At 40.9% G+C, this 20564-nt stretch overlaps 1 protein-coding gene across 1 annotated transcript in view; it reads left to right on the top strand.

Annotated features, from left to right (window-relative positions):
- The window catches only part of LOC122806387 (metalloprotease TIKI2-like), a 2408899-nt gene that overhangs the window by 1850049 nt on the left and 538286 nt on the right, over positions 1-20564 (top strand). The window contains exon 5 of the mRNA XM_044076749.1: positions 15886-15976. Coding sequence (XP_043932684.1) covers positions 15886-15976 — 91 coding nt within the window. The remainder of the gene's footprint in view (positions 1-15885; positions 15977-20564) is intronic.

Below are 20564 nucleotides of genomic sequence, written 5' to 3'. Positions count from 1 at the left end.
AGTCTGAACCAAGATTTTGTTAGCTGTTTTACACTTGTAATTTGTCAATCAAATCTTGATGCCATCAGACAATGTACTGAGTACTTCCTTTATGAAAATTTCAAAATTAGTAACTTGATTTCCACTCAACCATGGATTAAAGTAAATGCCTTTTACTGCAGTAAAATGACTGACACTGTTCTGTATTTTCTCTTGTGTTTTTAAACATTTCTTCTAAACTTCAGGGGGTCATAGGTTCGTAGGTATATACTAGGCTAATAGCCCTGGGGCCTTTACAAGCCTAGCCATAGGATTACCCTGGCATAGTGCCACCCGACCTTAGATCCCAGTGCCTCTGTCGAGTAGAGCCACTGGTGTTATTCCCAGGGTGAATATTCTGTTTCTTATCCACTCATCAAGATTTCTCTTGAAGAGGGTCAGCGAGATGCTCTGCTTGACATGTATGGGAAGTCTGTTCCATAGCATGGGCAGTCTCTGAGTTATGAACCTGTCCCTCCAGCATGTTCTGTTAATTGTGGTAATGAGGTTGAGGTCTCTAGAGCATGTGGTGTGGAGGGATTGGTATTTTGTTAGATGTAGAATTTCTAACAGAGCTGGGTCAGACATGACTTTGTAAGTCAAGCAGAGATCGACTCTAAGTAGGCAATATGAAACAGAGAATAGTTGGAGTTTTTTGAGTCTGTCAATATAGGACAAGTGTTGGCCTATGATCCTCTTTGTGAGGTAATTCTGTGGCCTCTCCAGTTGTTGCAGGTGTCTAGTGAGGTACATGCCAAATGGAGCATTGTACTCGATGATTGGCCTAATGAGGGAAGAGTAGAGGGAGACAATAACCTCTTTCTTCCTAGATGCAAAACCCTTAGTAATGAGATGTGCCACATAGAAGGACTTTCTGATCACAGTGGCAATGTGGTGATCAAAAGAGAGGTTACTGTCAACCTGTGTTCCCAGATCTCTTACAAGATTTGCTGTATTCAGTGGACTACCATCAATGTGGTAATTCACGGGAACTGGGTTTTTCTCTAAGGGGATGGCAACACATTTTTTGGCATTGAGCTTAAGGCCATGGTTCTGACACCAGTCGTTGGTCACAGTGAGGCCAATATGTAGGATGTCAACATCACTTGGGGAGTTAATAATTGCTCCCAACTTTCAATTGGCTGTGAACTTTGTCAGCCAGAGTCCCTTCGTGTTGGCCTGGACTTCAGAGAAGTAGATACCAAACTGGAGAGGACCCAGGACTGAATACTGTGGGACTTCACTCGTGACTAATCGGCAGTCTAACTTGGAGTCAGCCACTTTCACACTGTGGGTTCTATCTGTGAGTCAGTTTGCAACCCACCTAGTGATACAGGGGTTCATGCCATGGTTAGTAAGTATTTCTATGATTCCTGAGTGGGGAATTGTATCAAAAGCCTTGGCCAGATCAAGATAGGCTGTATGAACCTCCTTGCCTTCATCCACAGCTCTGGTGACTGACTCAAAGAAGTCGACCAAGTTGAGCAGGCATGATCTACCCTTCAAAAAACCAAACTGTGTGGGAAACAGAGTTTGGAGATTCCCTATATCCTTGTTTATTAGGTCAATGATGATACATTCCATAGCTTTGCATATCAGACTAGTTAGGCTAATGGGGCGATAGTTTCCAGGGTCTGTAGTCACTCCTCTTTTCTGGAGAGGGATAACTGTACAGTGTGCCATTCGGCAGGGACAAAGCCTGAGGTGAGGCTGTGATTGAACAGAGCACACAGGTGAGGTGCCAGTTCACTCTGTAGTTCATATAGAACACAACCAGGGATATTGTCAGGTCCCATAGAAGCTGTATTCTTGGCCTTGGACAGTGCTCTTTTAACCTGTGCAGCTGTAATACTGGGTACCTGGCAATCTACTGGTATTGTGATTGGTCCTTTGGGAGGGTGAGGGGGGGTAAAGTTGACACTGAATCTGTTGGCCAGTATACTGGCAATATCTGTTGGCTCGGTATAGGAGGTACCATTGTGCAGTAGCTCAGAGCAAATCTGGGTATTGCCGTGGAGATTCTTTACATAACTGTAGAAGGCCTTGTGGTTGTCTTTGCTATCTGCTGCAATTCTGTTTTCATATTTAGCTTTAGAGGATTTGATGAGGGATCTCAACTTTTTGTTGAGGCAGATAAGGAAGATTTTCCAGTCTTGGGACTTCATCTTATTCCGCATCAGTTTCCTCCTTCTGTTGTAGAGTTTGTTTATGGCAGGGGGCCACCAGACTGGCTTCCTTTTTTTGGAGGAGAATGTCTTGGTTCTATTGGGTATGGTAAGATCCATGCATTTGTGTATGTGTTCATAGAGTGCATTTGTGTATGATTCTGCAGTCATGCAACTATTCTCCAGTTGCATGGGTGCCGTGAAGTTAGCTACCTCTGTTTTTAGGATCCCAAAGTTAGCTTTGGAGAAGTTTTTCAAGGTGGTTACCTTTGCTGGGGGGTGGAGGTGGGAGGGATGTGGATTTCCAAGGTGATTAGTTTGTGGTCGGATCTAACCAGGGAGGATCTGACTATTGATGTACAGCAATGGTCACCCATGTTAGTAATGACCAGGTCAAGGATGTTGCTACCTCTAGTGGGGGCAAGAACGAGCTGATCCAGGGCATTGGAATTAATGAACTCCAGGAAACGTTGGGCAAGTATATTGGTACATGAGTAGCTTACCCAGTTTATGGAGGGGTAGTTGAAGTCACCTTGTAAGAGAGTGTTTGGTTGGACCCTAATATTCTCCAAAATGCTTAGTAACATGCAGTGCGAGACTTGGGACATGGTTGGGGACCTATAGCAAGCTATGACCTGAATCGCTGTCTTACGCAATGTTAGCTGTACCTGAAGTATCTCTGATGCATTATGTTGTGTTACCAGTCTGGAGGTGTGCACATCCTTTATACATATGGAGACACCACTGCCTTTGGAGCTTCTGTCTAAGTTCTTGGGCCGAAAGGTGTGGAATGAGTTATAGCCTGGTAGTGCAGGGGTGCTTTCTGCTGCCTTGAACCAGGTCTCTTTTACAGCACAAATGTTGATGTTCTCCATTTTAAGGAGTGCATCGAGCAAGTGCATTTTGAGATTTAAACTTCTAGTGTTGAGCAACATGAACCTCAGATTGGATTTGTTTGTAGCTGTTACGGTGGTAATTTGGTCTTTGGAACACCACCTAAAAAGGCACTACAGGGGTAGGGGTGGCAAGCGCCTTGGCCAATATCCAGAAGTCCAGGGGTGACAGATGCAGGCCTTCTTTGGCAAAGCATCAAGGTCTGTCAATCATGTCATCCCAGGCAGATACTGGATCCCCTTAGAATGACACCAGAAACTTAGACAATTGTTGAAATCAATCATTTTCTGCTTGTACTGTGGTATCAATCTGGGTGATGGTAGGATTCTGCTTAGGGCTAGTGTCATACCTGCCTTGGCTACATAATCCGAGAGCTCCTCCATGTCTCTTTTCATGTAGTCCAGGGAGGTACGTCTCAGGTCATTCATACCCACATGTTTAATGACAGGGTCATATTTGTACCTGTTGTTAAGTGACCTGAGTGCATGCATTATGTGTCAGATCCTGGCACCTGACAAGCAGCTAACTGTTACTTTCTCCTTATTCAACCTAGTGAGTGGGACATCAGTGTGTCTCACTATTGAGTAACCTATGACTAGTGTATTGGGCATGCTGTCTTGCCTTAGGGGCTTTGGTTGAGTGGCAGACTGTTTAGGAGATTTATGTGTCTCGTGATTAGTGTTGTGTTGTGGTGGTTGAGTGCATTTCTGAATTGGAGGGCTCTGCTGCTTAGGTTGATTTTTACTGAGAGCCTCCGCGAAGGTGGGTGTGTGGTTTGTGTTTTTATGTGAAGGCAGTGCTGGTGTGTGTTCCGGAGGGCTATGTGTTCCATGTGGTGTTGTGCAAGTGCTGAACTTCTTCTCTTGACCAGCTATTCCAGTCTGGGCTGGAGAGTGCATGGCTTCCAGTTTAGATATATTAGTGCATCTCTCGCAATTCTGAATGTTGGAAGGTAAGAGGAGAGGGTTGTCGGTGTACATGAGGCAGTTGCTACATTGCCTCAGTATGCCCAAGTTCACCAGGTTAATTGGAGAAAGCAGAGGGAACTGACCTTTAGACAAGCCTGGCGGGGTGGGCATTGATAATAAGTAATAGATCTGTTTCCTTGTAGAACGTTTAGTGCTGGTAGCACTTGTGTGCTACAATAATTGCTACAAGACGTCCAGTAAAGTGCTAGACTAATAAGCTAGTATAAATGCAGGAGAGGAGAGAACTAGTAGATCTAAGGGAAAAATTGAAGAGCAGGCTCTGGCACCACTCAGAAGTTTGCAAACAGTCCTGGATACAGCACATCTGTATCGGGACTAGACTAGTTACAGGAAAGAGGGGATACAAGTGCAAATGTGGGCTTTTAAATCAGAAAGTTGAGAGAGATGGGAAAACTGCCCAAACAGCCAATAACTACAATTTCTGGGCCCAGAAACCACTCCTTATGTGGTAGATAGGTTACCTAGTGGTTACCACTCCCACTGACAATCTAGAAGGCTTCCCTCCAACACAGAAAGTCTTGGGGGGGGGGGCTCAGGAGCTTGCAAACAGTCCTGGATACAGCAAATCTGTATCTGGACTATAGTTACAGGAAAGAGTGGAAACAAGTGCAAATGTAGACTTTTAAATCAGAAAGTTGAGAGAGATGGAAAAACTGCCCAAACGTCCAATAACTAGAATTTCTGGGCCAGAAACCACTCCTTATGTGGTAGATAGGTTACCTAGTGCTTACCACTCCCACTGATAAGCTGGAAGGCTTCCCTCCAGCACAGAAAGGCTTGGGGCCTCAGGTGCTTACAAACAGTCTTGGATATAGCAAATCTTTATCTGGACAAGACTCATTACAGGAAAGAGGGGAAACAAGCTCAGAATTTTATTTATTTTTTTTATTAAAGTGGAAAAGGAGAAAGCTGCAACAGAAGTTAATTCAAGGTTAAGAATCTAAGTGGGTTAGCCTTCACAAATGTTCTGTCTCTGTTAGGTAGAATGAACTAATGACACTAGACTGGGAGGAGTGTCCCAGATCAAATATACAGTATGGGTGGGCACCTGCAAAGCCACCAATTGTAACAACAAGACAACAATAGGGAGGGGAGGTGGGAAACTGTAGTCACTAGATGAAAGTTTTAAACAGTTAAAGGAGCAAGGAGACTCTAGAGAATGTTTTTAACTGCAAACAAATCAGTTATATGATACCTGACTAGAACACAGAAACCTCAAAAATTCAAAGAAAAGCATGGAGAGAGCACTCACAAACAGAAAATACAACTCTCAGTATGAAAAAGCAGTTTACAGTTAAGTAATGCGGTAAACATGCAACTAGAGTAATGAAACAGTATATAGCAATGAAAAATACAGCTAAAACAGTACATAAATGCAGTGAAACAGTAAAAAAAAAGATTTATAACTGTGTAAATGTAGTAGATTAACTGTATAGCACAATTATAAGCATTACAGACGTGCAATTCAATGAAATAAGTGTAAGAAATAACTTATCCCGCTCTTGGAATCTTAAGGAATTTCTGTTTACTCTTAGTAATGAATCATAGTCCACAGCCTGATAAGTCCACAGGATGGTAAGTTCAAAATATTCTAGCAAAACATTTTGGACAATACCCAGTCTATATCACTCAACTTCATAATGGATGCAAGCCCCCCTGCAACCCCCACCCCCCCCCTACTTAAATATACTAACTCCAAGGTCGCACTGCACTTACAAACACATGGAAAAAACACCATACAAGCTACACTCCCCTCGCACATACCCATCACAGCAACAAAACACACTGACACACACTCAAGCCCCTAAGCAAAACCCTTAAACATAAATACTTACCTGAATCTGCAGCTATCCATTCACAAAGCGCAACACCAGAAGTGCTAATTCAACATCTCCGGACTTTGGGATTTTGAAATTCGCGCTTCTAGGGTTTTGGAGTTTTGAGCTTTCGGCTTTATAAACTCGGGATTCTGAAATTCGATATTTCAGAATTTCGGGATTAGAAATTGTTCCCATATATATGTATAAATATATATATATATATATATATACACTGAGCCCATAACATCGAAAACCCAAAACACTGAAAACCCAAAACAACGAAACCTCAGAACACTGAAAAATTGCATCATAAGATTGAAAGCTACAACATACATGTAAATAGCATCCCCTCTACCTATAACAACACCAAACTAACAAGCACACTTTGTACTACGTTTTTGCAGGGGGCAAGCCGCCCTGCACTCCCCACACCCCTCTTAAATTTAATATACCAACTTCATGATTGCATTACAGTGGAAAAAAGTTAATTTCCTAACTTCACTGTATCGTCATCACCATACAGAATGTAAACATAATGTCTAAATCACTTACCTGTATGGCTTAAAAACACGTACAGATTGGCGAAATAAATACTTTTTCCCACTTCTCCCAGCACTTCTCAGAACACTAATTTAACTTCCACGAAAGCAACACATTCATATGTTGACATTCTGTATGGCAATCATGTTACAGTGGGGTTAGGAAATTTACTTTTTTCCAGTTTAGTGCGATCTAGGAGTTGATATTTTTAATTTACAGGGGGTGTGGGTGGTGGAGGGGGGGCTTGCCTCCCTGCAGAAACATAGTAAAAAGTGTGTTTTTTACTTTGGTGTTGTTATAGCTGTAGGAGATGTTATTTACATGTGTGTTGTAGTTTTCAATGTTATAATGCACACTTTCAGTGTTCTGAGTTTTTGTTGTTTTGGGTTTTCAGTGTTTTGGGTTTTTGATGTTATGGTCTCAAATGTTTTGAATTTCAATGTTATGAGATTTCAATGTTTTGAAGTAGACCCATATATGGTGTGAAAATCTTTTCTTCAGTACTGTATACAGCATCCCCTTTATTATGCTCACCTTACTAAAATCTTTGAAAAGATACCCTACAAACAGGTCTTTGACCACATAATCAGTTCTGACTTTCTATGGGATCAGAAAAATTGATTCTGGAATGTCTTTAGCAGAATGATGGCATTATATAGTACTACTGATAACATCTGATGGAATGTTAACAGCAGTCATCTCACTGCTGGCTTGTCTGTGGAATGAAAAGAATATTTGAAACCATTAACCATCTAATGCTGTTGAATAAACTCAGCAAACTCAGTTACATTGGTTTAAAAGTCACTTGCATGACAGAACCCTCCAGGTCTGCTTTCACAATGCCCCCTTTTAACTAGACAACCTAAATATCATTGTACCACAGGGGTAAATACATGGGCCTCTTGTCTTTTTCCTGATTATAAGTAACTTAAGTGTGATCCTAACATACTAATGTATAAAGACAATTTCCTACTGATTGTATCTGGCAACTGTAACTCAGTCCTACAAGACAAGCTACAGAACAGTTTCACTTTACACTTTAGCAAGACCCTCAACAACGCACTGCTAATAAACCTTAATAAATCAAGCATTGCTGTATTTCCTGTCAACTAAATGAAGAGACCTCCTCTTGATACTGAAGATAAAAAATAAAAAATATCCAAACCACAGAATAAGCGGAAAACCTCCTCCTGATCCCTGTGAGAGATAATATAAACAACACAATACCCAATATTACTGAACAAAAATATACTATTTATTTATTTTTTAATGCTTTTTTGATCAAGATAGTCCCATTAAGCTAGTAGTCTCTTGTCTGGGGAGACTCAAATTGGTATTTATACTACTAGGGGAAATTTGACCAGGGTATTTGGGAACTTCCCCTACTTTTTTTCGATAGGTGACATGGGATCTTTTACATCCACTTGAACTACCACCAACTCAAGCAAATGGGACCTTGGTTTAACATGCTATTCGAAGAACTCTTTGGAATGACATTTGAGTTTGTTTTGCCCTTTGCAAAACGTTGTTAGTAAAACACCTGCTCAATTATTTTTGTTTCTACAACAACTTCTATGTTCCTGTTCCAGCTGCTCAGAGGTTAATAGACAGAAATATTCTGATTCTTAAAACTGATTCTGATTCTGATTCCTAAAACTGAATGCAGATTGCCGCTGCTATCATTGCAATCTGGCACTAACGCAGACAAGCAACAAAATGGCTGCAAATAAAATATTTACATTTGTATTGCTAGTTGGTGACTACACCCTACATTGGAACCCCCTGAACATTTTCATTTGGCTACCAATGCAAAGTAGAGTTACCTTGTTTCTCAGCTCTGCATTATCAAAACCTGTATATTGGTCAATGTCCACCTCTGAAATCAAAACTGTCTATGAAAGGTCAAACTTGTTGACTTGGAGATGATCAGGCTGACACCCTCAGTCTCATTAGACCCTGGTTCAAGTCAGCCATTGGCATCAACAAGGCTGGAGCCATCTATCTGGAACCACCTTCCTTCTCAAGTAAAGAAATCAAAAACACTTAAAGATTTTAAGGCCAGTGTCTTATCTCTGTCAGCTTTTGTTCATTCTGTACGCAGCCTGATAGCACTAGGTGTTTTAAGGCAGTATTGTAACTGCCTCATTTATATCAACAATTCTTTACTGCTGCCTTACAATGATTCAATATGTGAGGATGGAAGATATTTATTGAATTGAAAGCTACTTTCACATCTCAGAACACATTTGCTAAGGAGAAGACACATGTAGACAAAGAACAGAGCAGTTCCTCAGAGCCAGCTAATACTAAGGTTGTTAAGAGACCCCTGCCTAAGCCTCTCATGCTACAGTCTAAGAAACTTCAGCCATTAGTTCACACAGCAGCATACCCACCTAGGCCCTTCACCTACAGCCAGTACACATGTCTCTTAGAGTCACAAGGCTGCAGAATCCAAGCACTTGAGGCCCAATCCCACTGAGACTACCTTTGTATATGATGATATTTTAGTAATAGGTGACTGCATTGCTAGGCATACATGCACTACCTACACCAGGCTGAATAAGTACATAGTGACAGCTGTCTTTCTTGAGGCAGAAGCCAGGGCATAACAAGGACTCTTAGATCCTGCTGTCCTGGCAAATATAATTATGACCTGATAGTGGCCCATATGGTGCTCTTCTCAGAGGGACATGCAGAAGGATGTGATTGAGCTTGCTATGCATGTGTCTGATTTAGGAAACACACTGGCCTTGGATGCTGAGATTAAAAGATAAGATAATTGCCTTTAATAATGGTCTCTGTAGCTAGTGTCATTCTAGAGGGATTCAATATTTATCTGCTAGAGACAAAATTGCACGCAGGCATTCCTACTTTGCTAGGGGACGGTCTACACCTCTCTTAGCAAGGCTTTTAGATTTTGGCAAAAGTCTTTGCTGCCCCATACTGTCTTTTTAGGCAGAGTCCATCTGCTGGAAATTTTAGCCTAGACATTTCTAATTTGAAATGCATTAAAGTGGCTCTGTTCAAAGCCAGGAGTAACAACAAAAAAAAAAACCTCAAACTTCTGACTTTCCTGCAACCTGAGCTCATTCATGATTATGTATTTAAAGATAAATTGTTTCAGAGCAAAGAAATCACCCCCTCTATTCCTGGATTCACTATCTGTCATGTCTCCAGACCTGCTGGCAATTGTAGGACAATATCAATATTTGTCAAGGATATCATCACATTATGACACGAAATTTGAACTCCTAGATGCTCACACCACTTTAACAAGACTAATTAACTTTTTATAGATAGCTATGGAATACCATCTGTGTCATTTTCTGAGCATGACAGCTATTTTAACACCTTAGGTGAAATCCCCATTAAACACAAGATCGGGGAGGATTTCAACTATCCGTCAATAAACTGGCTGACCTCCACTGCCAATGGTCAGCATGCCCAGTGTTTCCTTGATATTATAATATAAATATTACCTCCCTTTTACAAATAGCCAAGTATCCTTCTAAGGGCACCAGTACTCTTTATCATATCCTCACAAATGTGGCCAGTTCTTGCACACCTCAAAATGTATCTAAATTGGTATCCTTTTCTTTGAAGCTGGCAACACTTTCCTAGCAAATGTTTCTGTGCTTAGGGACTTCTCAAAAGCAAACCTTCAGTTACTTGATGACCTAAATAAATTCTGCCGCAATACTCCTCCAATGGATCCCATTACTAAAGGTATGGTCTATGCCTCTGACTTCTACTTCCACTTAAACAGTTGCATAAATAGTGCAGTCCCTAATCACACCGAATATAATGAGAAATTTAAAATCAACCCCCTGTGGTGAATACCCATGTAAATAAATTATACAACAAGAGAAAGAAATTACTTACTGCTTGTAAGAGGTCTCATTCTACCAACCTTAAGAACACACATTAGCAAACTAGTAAAGTCCTTAAGGTACCATAAGGAAGCTTAAAACTGAGTAGGAACTTAAAATAGTCACTAAAGCCGAAAATAATGACCGATAAATATTAACACCTATGTGATACGGAATGTCACACCTCTGACAGACTACACACATCTTGAATTCAGAGCATTTTCTGAAAAGTGAACTTTAAAAGTACAAGATATATACATGTAAATATTTTGTAAACAGTAAAAGTTATTAGAACTGTACAAATATTAATATCATCAGTAAGAAGTATTCTTTAGAGTATATATTATAATTCACAAACACCAAATTATATTTTTTGCTAAACTTTCACAAACAAATTGTCATATCTTGGAAACTATACAACCTAAACATATGTTTTTAAAACATTTTTGTTAACCAGACATAAACATTCACATGACAGCAAGGAATTCCTCTACAAGTTAATGTTTATAAAGATATTTACAGATATATGAAAACATGTAACTGTATAATTAGCAATGTAAATAACAATGAATATCTCTCACGATGTGCAATTTACAGTACAATTATCAGACAGTTTTCTTCAACATCATATAAGCCTTCATCTGATTTCATGTACCAGTCTGAAAGTCACCTGTTTTTAAGTATTAAGTATGTTTGTAAATATTGTTTATTTTCATAATTGCAAATAAAAAAAATAGCAATACTTCATGTATTGTGGAATATAAATGGACAATGACAATGGAATTTCCTGTCTCCCATTATGGCATATCACACCATACCCCTCAATAACATGTACGGTGCTCAATTATGAACATATCAACATAAATATGAAAATATGAATAAGTGATAAACAGTGATTCATTTCTATACTGCAAGGCATCCTAGATTAACAGTCCTTTGTTAATAACTCGTTATACTTTCTAATACTGCCTATTATTAGCTGATACATCCCTTAGTTAAAGAAGCCAGACCCCAAAAACATGTCTGGATGCCATAAGGAGCTATGAATGTGAACTGGATATATACAAAAAAGGTATTACAGGCTTGAATTAGTTAACTATCTCAGGAAGTTAAGAACTAATACCCAACAATATTCAGAGCTAGTACACAATAATACTGATCAATCTACTGAAAGGAATAATAAATCATAACCTCGCTGACAAATTTAGTGCGAAATTTACTTCACCACAGTTTTATTTCTTTGTACCTTTAATGGAAAAAGTTCTCCCAACTCTCTCAAAAGCTATGAACACTTCATCCATGGTCCCTGATAATATACTAGATTTCCTTATTCTCAATACTAAATAAAGCCTATATGAAGCCCCCACATAACCTCTGTAATCTAAGTTTATCCACTGCTTACATTCATGAAGCATAGAAAACAGCATTTGCAATGCCATTACACATGGCTGCATAACCACGGATGCTGGCGTGTATAGAGCCATTAATCTCACTAGCATCATATGTAAGACTATGGAATGTATTTTCTCAGACCTTATTAATCTGGACAAAGAAAATATCTTAACCCTGAACCGTCCTCAGTTTGGTTTTGCCAAAGGAAGATCTTGCTGCTTTAACCTCAGTCATGAATTTCTATAAGTCATGAAGCAGTGGATAGTGATTATGCAATAAACAGAGCATATATGAACTAACCATGGGATTTTATATTATTTGCTGTGCAGGCATTATTGACAGACTTGAAAATCAGAATGTAAATCCTTATGATGTCAGTGGATAGACAATTGGTTATCTGACAGAACCTATGCAGCTAAATCGAAGGTGCCACTGCTGAAAGCAAAAATTTTACTAACAGCATACCACAGGCATTATGGTTGGGCTGTGTCCTATTTGGCATATATTTTCAGATATTATAGGTTCATAGGTTCATAGGTTCATACTAGGCTATCTGCCCAAGGGCATTTATAAGCCTAGCCCATAGTTATGTGGCTTTCGCCACCCCTTTAGTTTGAATAAAAACTATGCCTATCATTTTTCTGTGCCTCTGTCAAGCAGTAACACTGAAGTAATCCCTGGGGTATATCTGCAATCTCCCATCCATTGGTCAAGATTCCTCTTGAACAAGGCCAGCGAGGTGCTCTGCCTCACATGTACCGGGATTTTGTTCCACAGCATAGGGAGTCTCCGGGTGATGAATCTGTCCCTCCAGCACATTCTATTTATAACCGTGTCAAGGTTTAAGTCTCCCGCCCTTGTGGTTCTGAGGGATCTAGATTTTTTGAGGTGAAGCATATTCATCAAATCTGGGTTTGACATGGCCTTATATGTCAGGCACAGGTCACCCCTGAGCAAGCGGTATGAGACTGAATAGAGCTGGAGTTCTTTCAGTCGGGCAGCATAAGACATATTTTTGAGACCCTTTATCCTTTTGGTGAGGAACTTTTGGGGCCTTTCAAGCTGCAGCAGGTGTCTGGTCAGATACATTCGAGCGGGCATTGTACTCAATCATAGGTCTAATGAGTGATGAGTACAGGGGACGATGACCTCCCTTGATCTAGATGTGAATCCCTTCATGATCAGGTGGGCGATATAGAAGGTTTTCCTAACTACTTTAGCAACATGAGTGTCAAGCGAAGGCTACTGTCAACTTGGGTCCCCAGATCCCTGATGACTTTTCTGTGCTCAGTGGATTGCCACCTATATGGTAGCTAGGGGTAACCTTGTTTTTCCCAAAGGGTATGACTATGCATTTTTGGCGTTTAACTTCAGGCCATGGCTCTGGCACCAGTTATCCATTTCTGTGAGGCCCTTCTGGAGGATATCTGTGTCAGATGTGTTTTCGACTATGGCCCAGTTTGCAGTCATCTGCAAACTTTGTCAGCCATAACCCTCCTGTGTTTGCTTGTACTTCAGAAAAGTAGATGCCGAACAAGAGTGGACCCAGGACTGAGCCCTGTGGGACACCACTTGTGACAGGCTTTGAGTCTGACATGGCTCCAGCAACTCTGACCCTGTGGGTTTTGTCACTTAGCCAGTTTGCAACCCATCTTGTGATGTATGGGTTTACATTCAAGCTGATGAGTTTTTCGATGATACCTGAGTGGGGTATTGTGTCGAAGGCCTTTGCCAGGTCGAGGTAGGCTGTATGGACAGCCTTTCCCTCATCAATGGCCTTGGTGACTTTCTCGAAAAAGTCAACCAAGTTTAAGAGGCAGGATCTGCCTTTGACAAAGCCAAACTGGGTTGGATCCAAAGTCTGCAAGTTCCCTATGTCTTTATTTATGAGTTCCATTATGATCCTCTCCATGGCTTTGCAGATAAGGCTTGTCAAGCTAATGGGGCGTTAATTTCCAGGGTCTGTGGAGGCACCGCCCTTATGAAGTGGGACCACAGTCGCCGTGCGCCACTCCTTGAGTGCGTATCCTGAGGTGAGGCTAAGATTAAACAGCTGTCCTAACTGTGGGTTTAATTCCTCGTTGAGTTCATGAAGCACACAGCTGGGGACACCATCCGGTCCCATGGATGCTGTGTTTTTGCCTTAGTGAGGGCAGTTCTCACCTGGGCGTTGGAGATGTTTGGGGGCTACAATCCTCTGGAATAGATATCTCTCCTTTTGGGGGAGGGGAGTTTGCACTGAACCTGTCAGCCAGTATGTTAGCAATGTGTGTAGGTTCAGTAATTTTCACATCATTTTGAACTAATTCTGAGCATATCTGGGAGTTTCCTCCTAGGTTTCTAACATAGCTAAAGAAGGCCTTATGATTGTCTTTAGAGTCCTTGGTGATTTTTCTCTCAACATTTGCCTTGGATGATTTTATGAGAGCTCTTAGTTTTTTACTTATAATGATCAACACTCCTGGCTTATGGTTGTCTAAGCTTGTGGATGACTGTAAATTAGTTATTGTTATTCAATCTTTCATTGACTTACAATTTCTTCAACATGAGTTAGACCAGATTAACATTTGGTACAAGGACAATGATCTTAAATTAAATGCTGAAAAAAATGTGGTATAGTTCATTTTGGTAAACAAACATTTCCACATATCATATAGGTGACACATCCCTCCAATTAGACACTGCCATAAGGGATCAAGGAACTCTTGTTGATAATGCCTTATCTTTTGACCATCATGTTTCTGTAGTGGTTTAGAAAGCCTTCTGCCTGACTCATCTAATTTCCACATGCATCGCCTCTAGATCTAAAGAAGTATTAATGCTCAATTCGATTACTCATAGCTTTTCAGGCTCATTACTGAATATAATGCCTCTTTTTGCAAGTATAATTCTAAGCATATCACTCAACTTGAGAGTCACCTCAGAGATTCAAAACTAAAATACCAGTGGTCTCAAAAATCTAAGTCATCAGGGCAGACATCCAGATCTCTCTCTCTCTTTTTCCATTGTCATAAACTGTCCTGCAAGGAAAACTGTATTTAGCCTTTTAAGCCATAAAAAATCCAGCCTTCTTTGACCTCCTATTCCTTTACAGTAGAGAGAATTCCTCAAATACCTCATTAAATGAACCAAAACTTCATCAACATCAATATTACAGCATGATGGTGTAGATATGATAGATTCATATCACAACTTACCCCACCTCTGGAGCTTACTTTTATAACATATAAAGCAGAGTAATACTCCTGCCACCTTCATGATAAACATAAATAACTATATAGGCAGCCTCAAATTGTCCCTCAGTCGATCTTGTATTGCTGTCCTTTAGGCTGGAGAGAACTTCTGAATATGGGTTTTTGGCTAGGCTTGTAATGGTCTGTCCACTGACTGCCTAGTACTTACCTACAAACCTTTGAAAGAACAATTACTTAACGATACCAACTGAACATTCCTTAAGAATATTGGATAAAGCCTTACATAAATTGCCCTCATATTATTTGATTGACATTGTCATGCTGTCTTGACTATACAATATATGAATTTATTAATAAGCACTACATATGTACATATTGACTCTAATATAACTAACTTTGTGACTATATATTTGAATTACCTGCTGCTGCCCTTGGAGACTGGCTCATGGCTGATAGGGGTCATAGACCAACCCACATTCCTGATTAAGCAAAAAAAAAATAATGGCATACAACATTTTTTCAAAGAATTATTGTCTGAGCCTGTAGAGAAAATGTCATCCTAATGTAAATTTTTAATATAAACGTATTACAATTAGCTGCTGGCGAATGCTCTTTTTCAGTTAGACATGACACTACCACCTGTGATGGAAAAAGCTGACATGCTCATTCTAGGATGATTGTTTAGCAGTGTTCTCATTATCTGTCCCTGCTTTTTTGCAGTGGATGGCATTCTTGCTTCTGCTATCTTGGCAGTTGCTGCTAGTTTAGGTTGTGTTACAATTATTTCATGGCTTTGCAGTTTACATTTCCAGTCCTTCTCAAATGCCCGCATTATTACAAAGTGCGTGCAAGTAAAGAAAAAACTTCTGGAGTTAATATTCAGTTCTAATACTTGGTCAAAAAATAATCTTCCAATGCTGTGATATGGTGTTTTGACTTCATATAAACAGTTCAGCATTAAAATTAATTTAAGCGCCTCTAATATTTTGTCTTTTTTTTGTCAGGTCATTTCCTTGGCAACAGCTCAGTCATTCATGTCCTAAGACAGGCAGGATTTGATGTGGAGCACACCCCACCTGAGCAACAAATAATGGCGTAAGTTTCTTAAGAAATGTTTTCTTATTCCATTCAGACTAAAATTGTTTCCTTACACTGCATTTTTTATTTCTGCCTCAATGGTAGTTGCCACAGGCGTTGCCTTCTGCGATATCTGAATATAATTACTCATCATCGATTCCTGTGCTATTAATCATTAGACAAAATGTTAAGGAAAGTGGAAACAAAACATGCTGCTCAGCTGCTAAGATTTTGCTTAATAAAACAAACTGTTTATAGCTGTGTGCAATCCCTATTAAATATCTTGTTTATGTGCATAGAACATGTCAACACAATTTTTTCTCTGTATCTTTTCCTTTTTTTCTCACTGTCTTTCTTTCATTTAGTTAAACCACATCATCTTATTTTCATGATAGTCTCAGCCATTTTCATGAGACATCACTTAACCACAAAGTGGACATTATAGCATATTCACATTTTCTATTATCCAAAACATGTGTCACATAGTTTGCTTCTTTAGGCAGGCTAACAAATTCTAAATTATAATGACTTGTTTTCTTTTTCTGGATTTAAGTAATCTCCTTACACATATCTTGAATCGTGATTTATTTTCTCATTAAATATCCAGGCAGTCTATGGAACTGTTATCTTCTCAGGTAAATGAACATGACACTAACAGAAAGTGAATGGAAAACAGTTGTATGGTAGGCCATACCCTGGTGTTCTAATGTTTTAGGCTCACATACAGTGATGCACACACACACACACGCACACGCGCACACGCACACGCACAAAGACATATACACATATGCACACAGACACACACACTATACCTCTTAACTCTTCAGACTTTTGCAGAATGTCCAGATTTTTGTCTCATAATGTTGGTCTGTTTCTCATAAAATATGTGGTTTTCTGGCAAATCACCAATAACTGAAGTTACTAAATAATAACATAGATTTTAGTTTCAGACTTTATATCCTTCAGAAAATAAATAGTAACACCAATCTTGTTATTGTTCATAGGTTCATAGGTAGGTACTAGGCTATTGTCACCAGGGCCTATATAAGCCTAGCCATAAAGATTCCCATGTTTTAGCCACCCAGAAATTTATTTACCTGTGCCCCTGTCGGGCAGAGCTACAGAAGTGACACCCATGGTAAATTTCCTATTCCCTATCCAGTTGTCCAGATTTTTCTTAGACAGGGCCAATGAGGTGCTCTGTTTGTCATGAATGGGCAGCTTGTTCCAGAGTATGGAAAGTCTCTGGGACAGGAACCTATCCCTCCAGCAAGTTCTGTTTATTGTGGTGGCAAGGTTAAGGTCTCTGGAGTGTGTGGCACACAGGGATTGGGATGTTTCTAAGTTTAGCATGTCCAACAGCTCTGGGTTTGACATGGCTTTATGTGTTTGGCAGAGATCACCTCTGAGTAGGCGATATGCGACAGATTAGAGCTGGAGTTTCTTAAGGTGGTCTGCATAGGGCGTCTGTTTAAGGCCAATGATCCTCTTTGTGAGGTATTTCTGCGGTCTTTCCAGCTGCTGCAAATGTCTTGTGAGGTACATCCCAAACGGGGCATTGTATTCTATAATAGGTCTAATGAGGGCTAAGTAGAGGGGGACAATGACCTCTTTTTTTTCTGGATGAGAAACCTTTTGTGATGAGCTGTGCCACATAGAAAGACTTCCTAACCACTGTGGCTGTGTGGTTGTCAAAGGAGAGACTGCTGTCTACCTGTGTTTTAGGTCTCGTATCACACTTTCAGTGTTGAGTGGACTACCGCCTATGTGGTAGTTCGTTGGCACACGTTTTTTCCCAAAGGGGATAACTATGCATTTTTTGGCGTTGCGCTTAAGGCCATGGTTTTCACACTAGGCATCTGTCTCAGCAAGGCCCTTTTGTTGATTGTCCACATCTTTAGGGGATTCAGTAATGGACCCCAGTTTGCAGTCATGTGCAAACTTTGTTAGCCATAAGCCCTCTGTGTTGGCTTGGACTTCCAAGAAGTAGATGCTGAACAGGAGGGTACCCAGGACTGAATCCTGTGGTACTCCACTTGTCACCGGTCTTGAGATGGATTTGAAATTGGCTACTTTCACAGTGTGGGTTCTGTTGGTGAGCCAGTTGGCCACCCACCATGTTACATAGGTGTTTATGCCCAGTTTCATGAGTTTATCAATAATACCGGAGTGGGGTATGGTGTCAAAGGCCTTGATGGGATCTAGGTAGGCTGTGTGAACTGCCTTACCCTTGTCCATGGCTTTGGTGACTGGTTCAAAGAAGTCAATCAGGTTTAGGAGACATGATCTACCTTTTACAAACCCAAACTGGGTGGGGTCCAGAGTTTGCAGGTTACCTATGTCTTTGTTTATAAGTTCCATGATGATACATTCCATGACCTTGCAGATCAGACTCATCAGGCTGATGGGTTGATAGTTCCCGGGGTCCATGGTGGATCCTCCTTTGTGGAGTGGGATCACCATAGCTGTGCGCCATTCAGTAGGCACAAAATCTGAAGTGAGACTTTGATTGAACATGGTACTTAGGTGGGGTGCCAGTTCATTTTGTAGTTCATGCAGAAAACATCTTGGGATGTTGTCAGGTCCCATGGATGCTGTATTTTTGGCTTTGTCGAGTGCATGTTTCATCTGTGTGGCCGTGATTACAGGGACTTGCATTCATCTGGTATAGAGATGGGCCCTTTCTGGGGTGAGAGGGGGGAGATTTGCACTGAACCTGTCTGCCAGGATGTTGGTGATATCAGCTGGTTCTGTATGTTTAGTGCCATTGTGCTGTAACTCTGAGCAGATCTGAGTGTTGCCATTGAGATTCTTGACACAGCTATAGAATGCCTTGTGACTGTCTGTAGAATCTGTGGTGATTTTGTTTTTGTAACTAGCTTTGGAGGATTTTATGAGGGATCTCAGCTTCTTACTGAGGTTGACAAAGAAGTGTTTCCAGTCTTGGGATTTTACTCTTTGTTGCAACAGTTTCTTCCTTTTATTGTAGAGCTTGTTAATGGCAAGGGACCACCAGATTGGCTTCTTTTTTTTTGTAGGATAGCATCTTGGTTCTATTTAGGATGGCATGGTCCATGCACTCGTGTATGTGTTCATACAGTGCATTGATGGAGGATTCAGCAGTTGTATTGCTACTGTCCGTCCACATGGGAGTGGTGAAATTAGCCACTTCTGTCTTAAGAAGCGTGAAGGTAGCTTTTGAGAAGTTTTTTATGGTGGTTTCCTTAATAGGGGGTAGGGGCGGGATGTGAATGTCTAGGGTGATTAGTTTATGGTCGGACTTGACCAATGAGGGGTTGACCTCTGGTGTGGAGTACCGATCGCCCATGTTGGTAATGACCAGGTCTAGGATATTGTTGCCCCTGGTGGGGGTCTGGATCAGTTGGTCTAACGCATTGGAATTTATGAATTCCAAAAAATGCTGTGCCAATGTGTTGGTACATGAGTAGTTTTCACAGTTAATGGTGGGGTAGTTGAAGTCTCCCAGTATGAGGGTGTTGGGTTGTACCTTGATATTTTCCAGTATATTAAGAAAAGTGGAGTGGTAGTCTTGGGGCATGGTGGGGGATCTGTAGTAAGCTACAATTTGGATTGCAGTCTTACCCAATGTTAGTTGCACCTGGAGAATTTCGGATGCATTATGTTGGTCGATTAGCCTGGAGGTGTGGATATCCTTGGTGAATATGGACACGCCTCTGCCTCTGGTGTGTCTGTCCAGGTTAGATGGCCGAAAGGTGTAGTAAGAATTGTAGCCTGGTATTGCAGGTGTGCTCTCTGGAGCCTTGAACCAGGTCTCTGTCACTGCACAGATGACAATGTTCTCCATTTTAAGGAGTGCCTCAAGTGAGTGCATTTTGAGGTTTAGACTTCTAGCATTGAGTATCATTGCCCTCAGATTTTGTTTGTTTGTACCAGTTATGGTGGTAATTTTGTCATTTGAACCTTCCGTAAAAAAGGCACTATGGTGGTGGCAAGAGCCTTAGCCAGTATCTGGAAACTCAGGGGCGACAGATGCAGGCCATCTCTGGCAAAACATCATGGCTTGTCGATCATATCATCCCAGGCTGACAGATACTGGATCCCCTTAGAATGACACCAGAAGTTTAGCCAATTGTTGAAGTCAATCAGTTTGTCCTTGTACTGCGGTATCATTCTGGATGATGGCAGAATGCTACTCAGGGCTAGGGTCATACCTGCCTGGGCTACAAGATCTGAGAGCTCCTCCATGTCTCTTTTTATGTAGTCCAGGGAGGTATGTCTCAGGTCGTTCACTCCAGCATGAACAATGACAGAGTCATATTTGTACTTGTTGTGGAGTGACTTGAGTGTGTTGGTTATGTTGCAGATCCTGGCACCCGACAGGCAACTGACAGTAATCTTCTCCTTGTTTAGCCTGATGAGTGGGACATCAGTGTGCCTGACTATAGAGTCACCTATGACTAGTGTGCTGGGCATGTTGTTTTGCCTTAGGGGCTGAGGTTGAGTGGCACACTGGTTTTGTGAGTTATGTGTCACTTGGGTTGTGTTAGGTGGTGTTGGTTGTTTGCGTTTCAGCTTTGGAGGTCTCTGTTGTTTGGGCAGGTTTGTTTTAAGGACTTCCATGAAT

Source organism: Protopterus annectens, chromosome 1.part1 (genome assembly GCF_019279795.1).
Source record: "Protopterus annectens isolate FY-2018-M chromosome 1.part1, PAN1.0, whole genome shotgun sequence".
NCBI classification, from domain to species: Eukaryota; Metazoa; Chordata; order Ceratodontiformes; family Protopteridae; genus Protopterus; species Protopterus annectens.
This window is presented reverse-complemented; position numbering and strand designations above follow the sequence as displayed.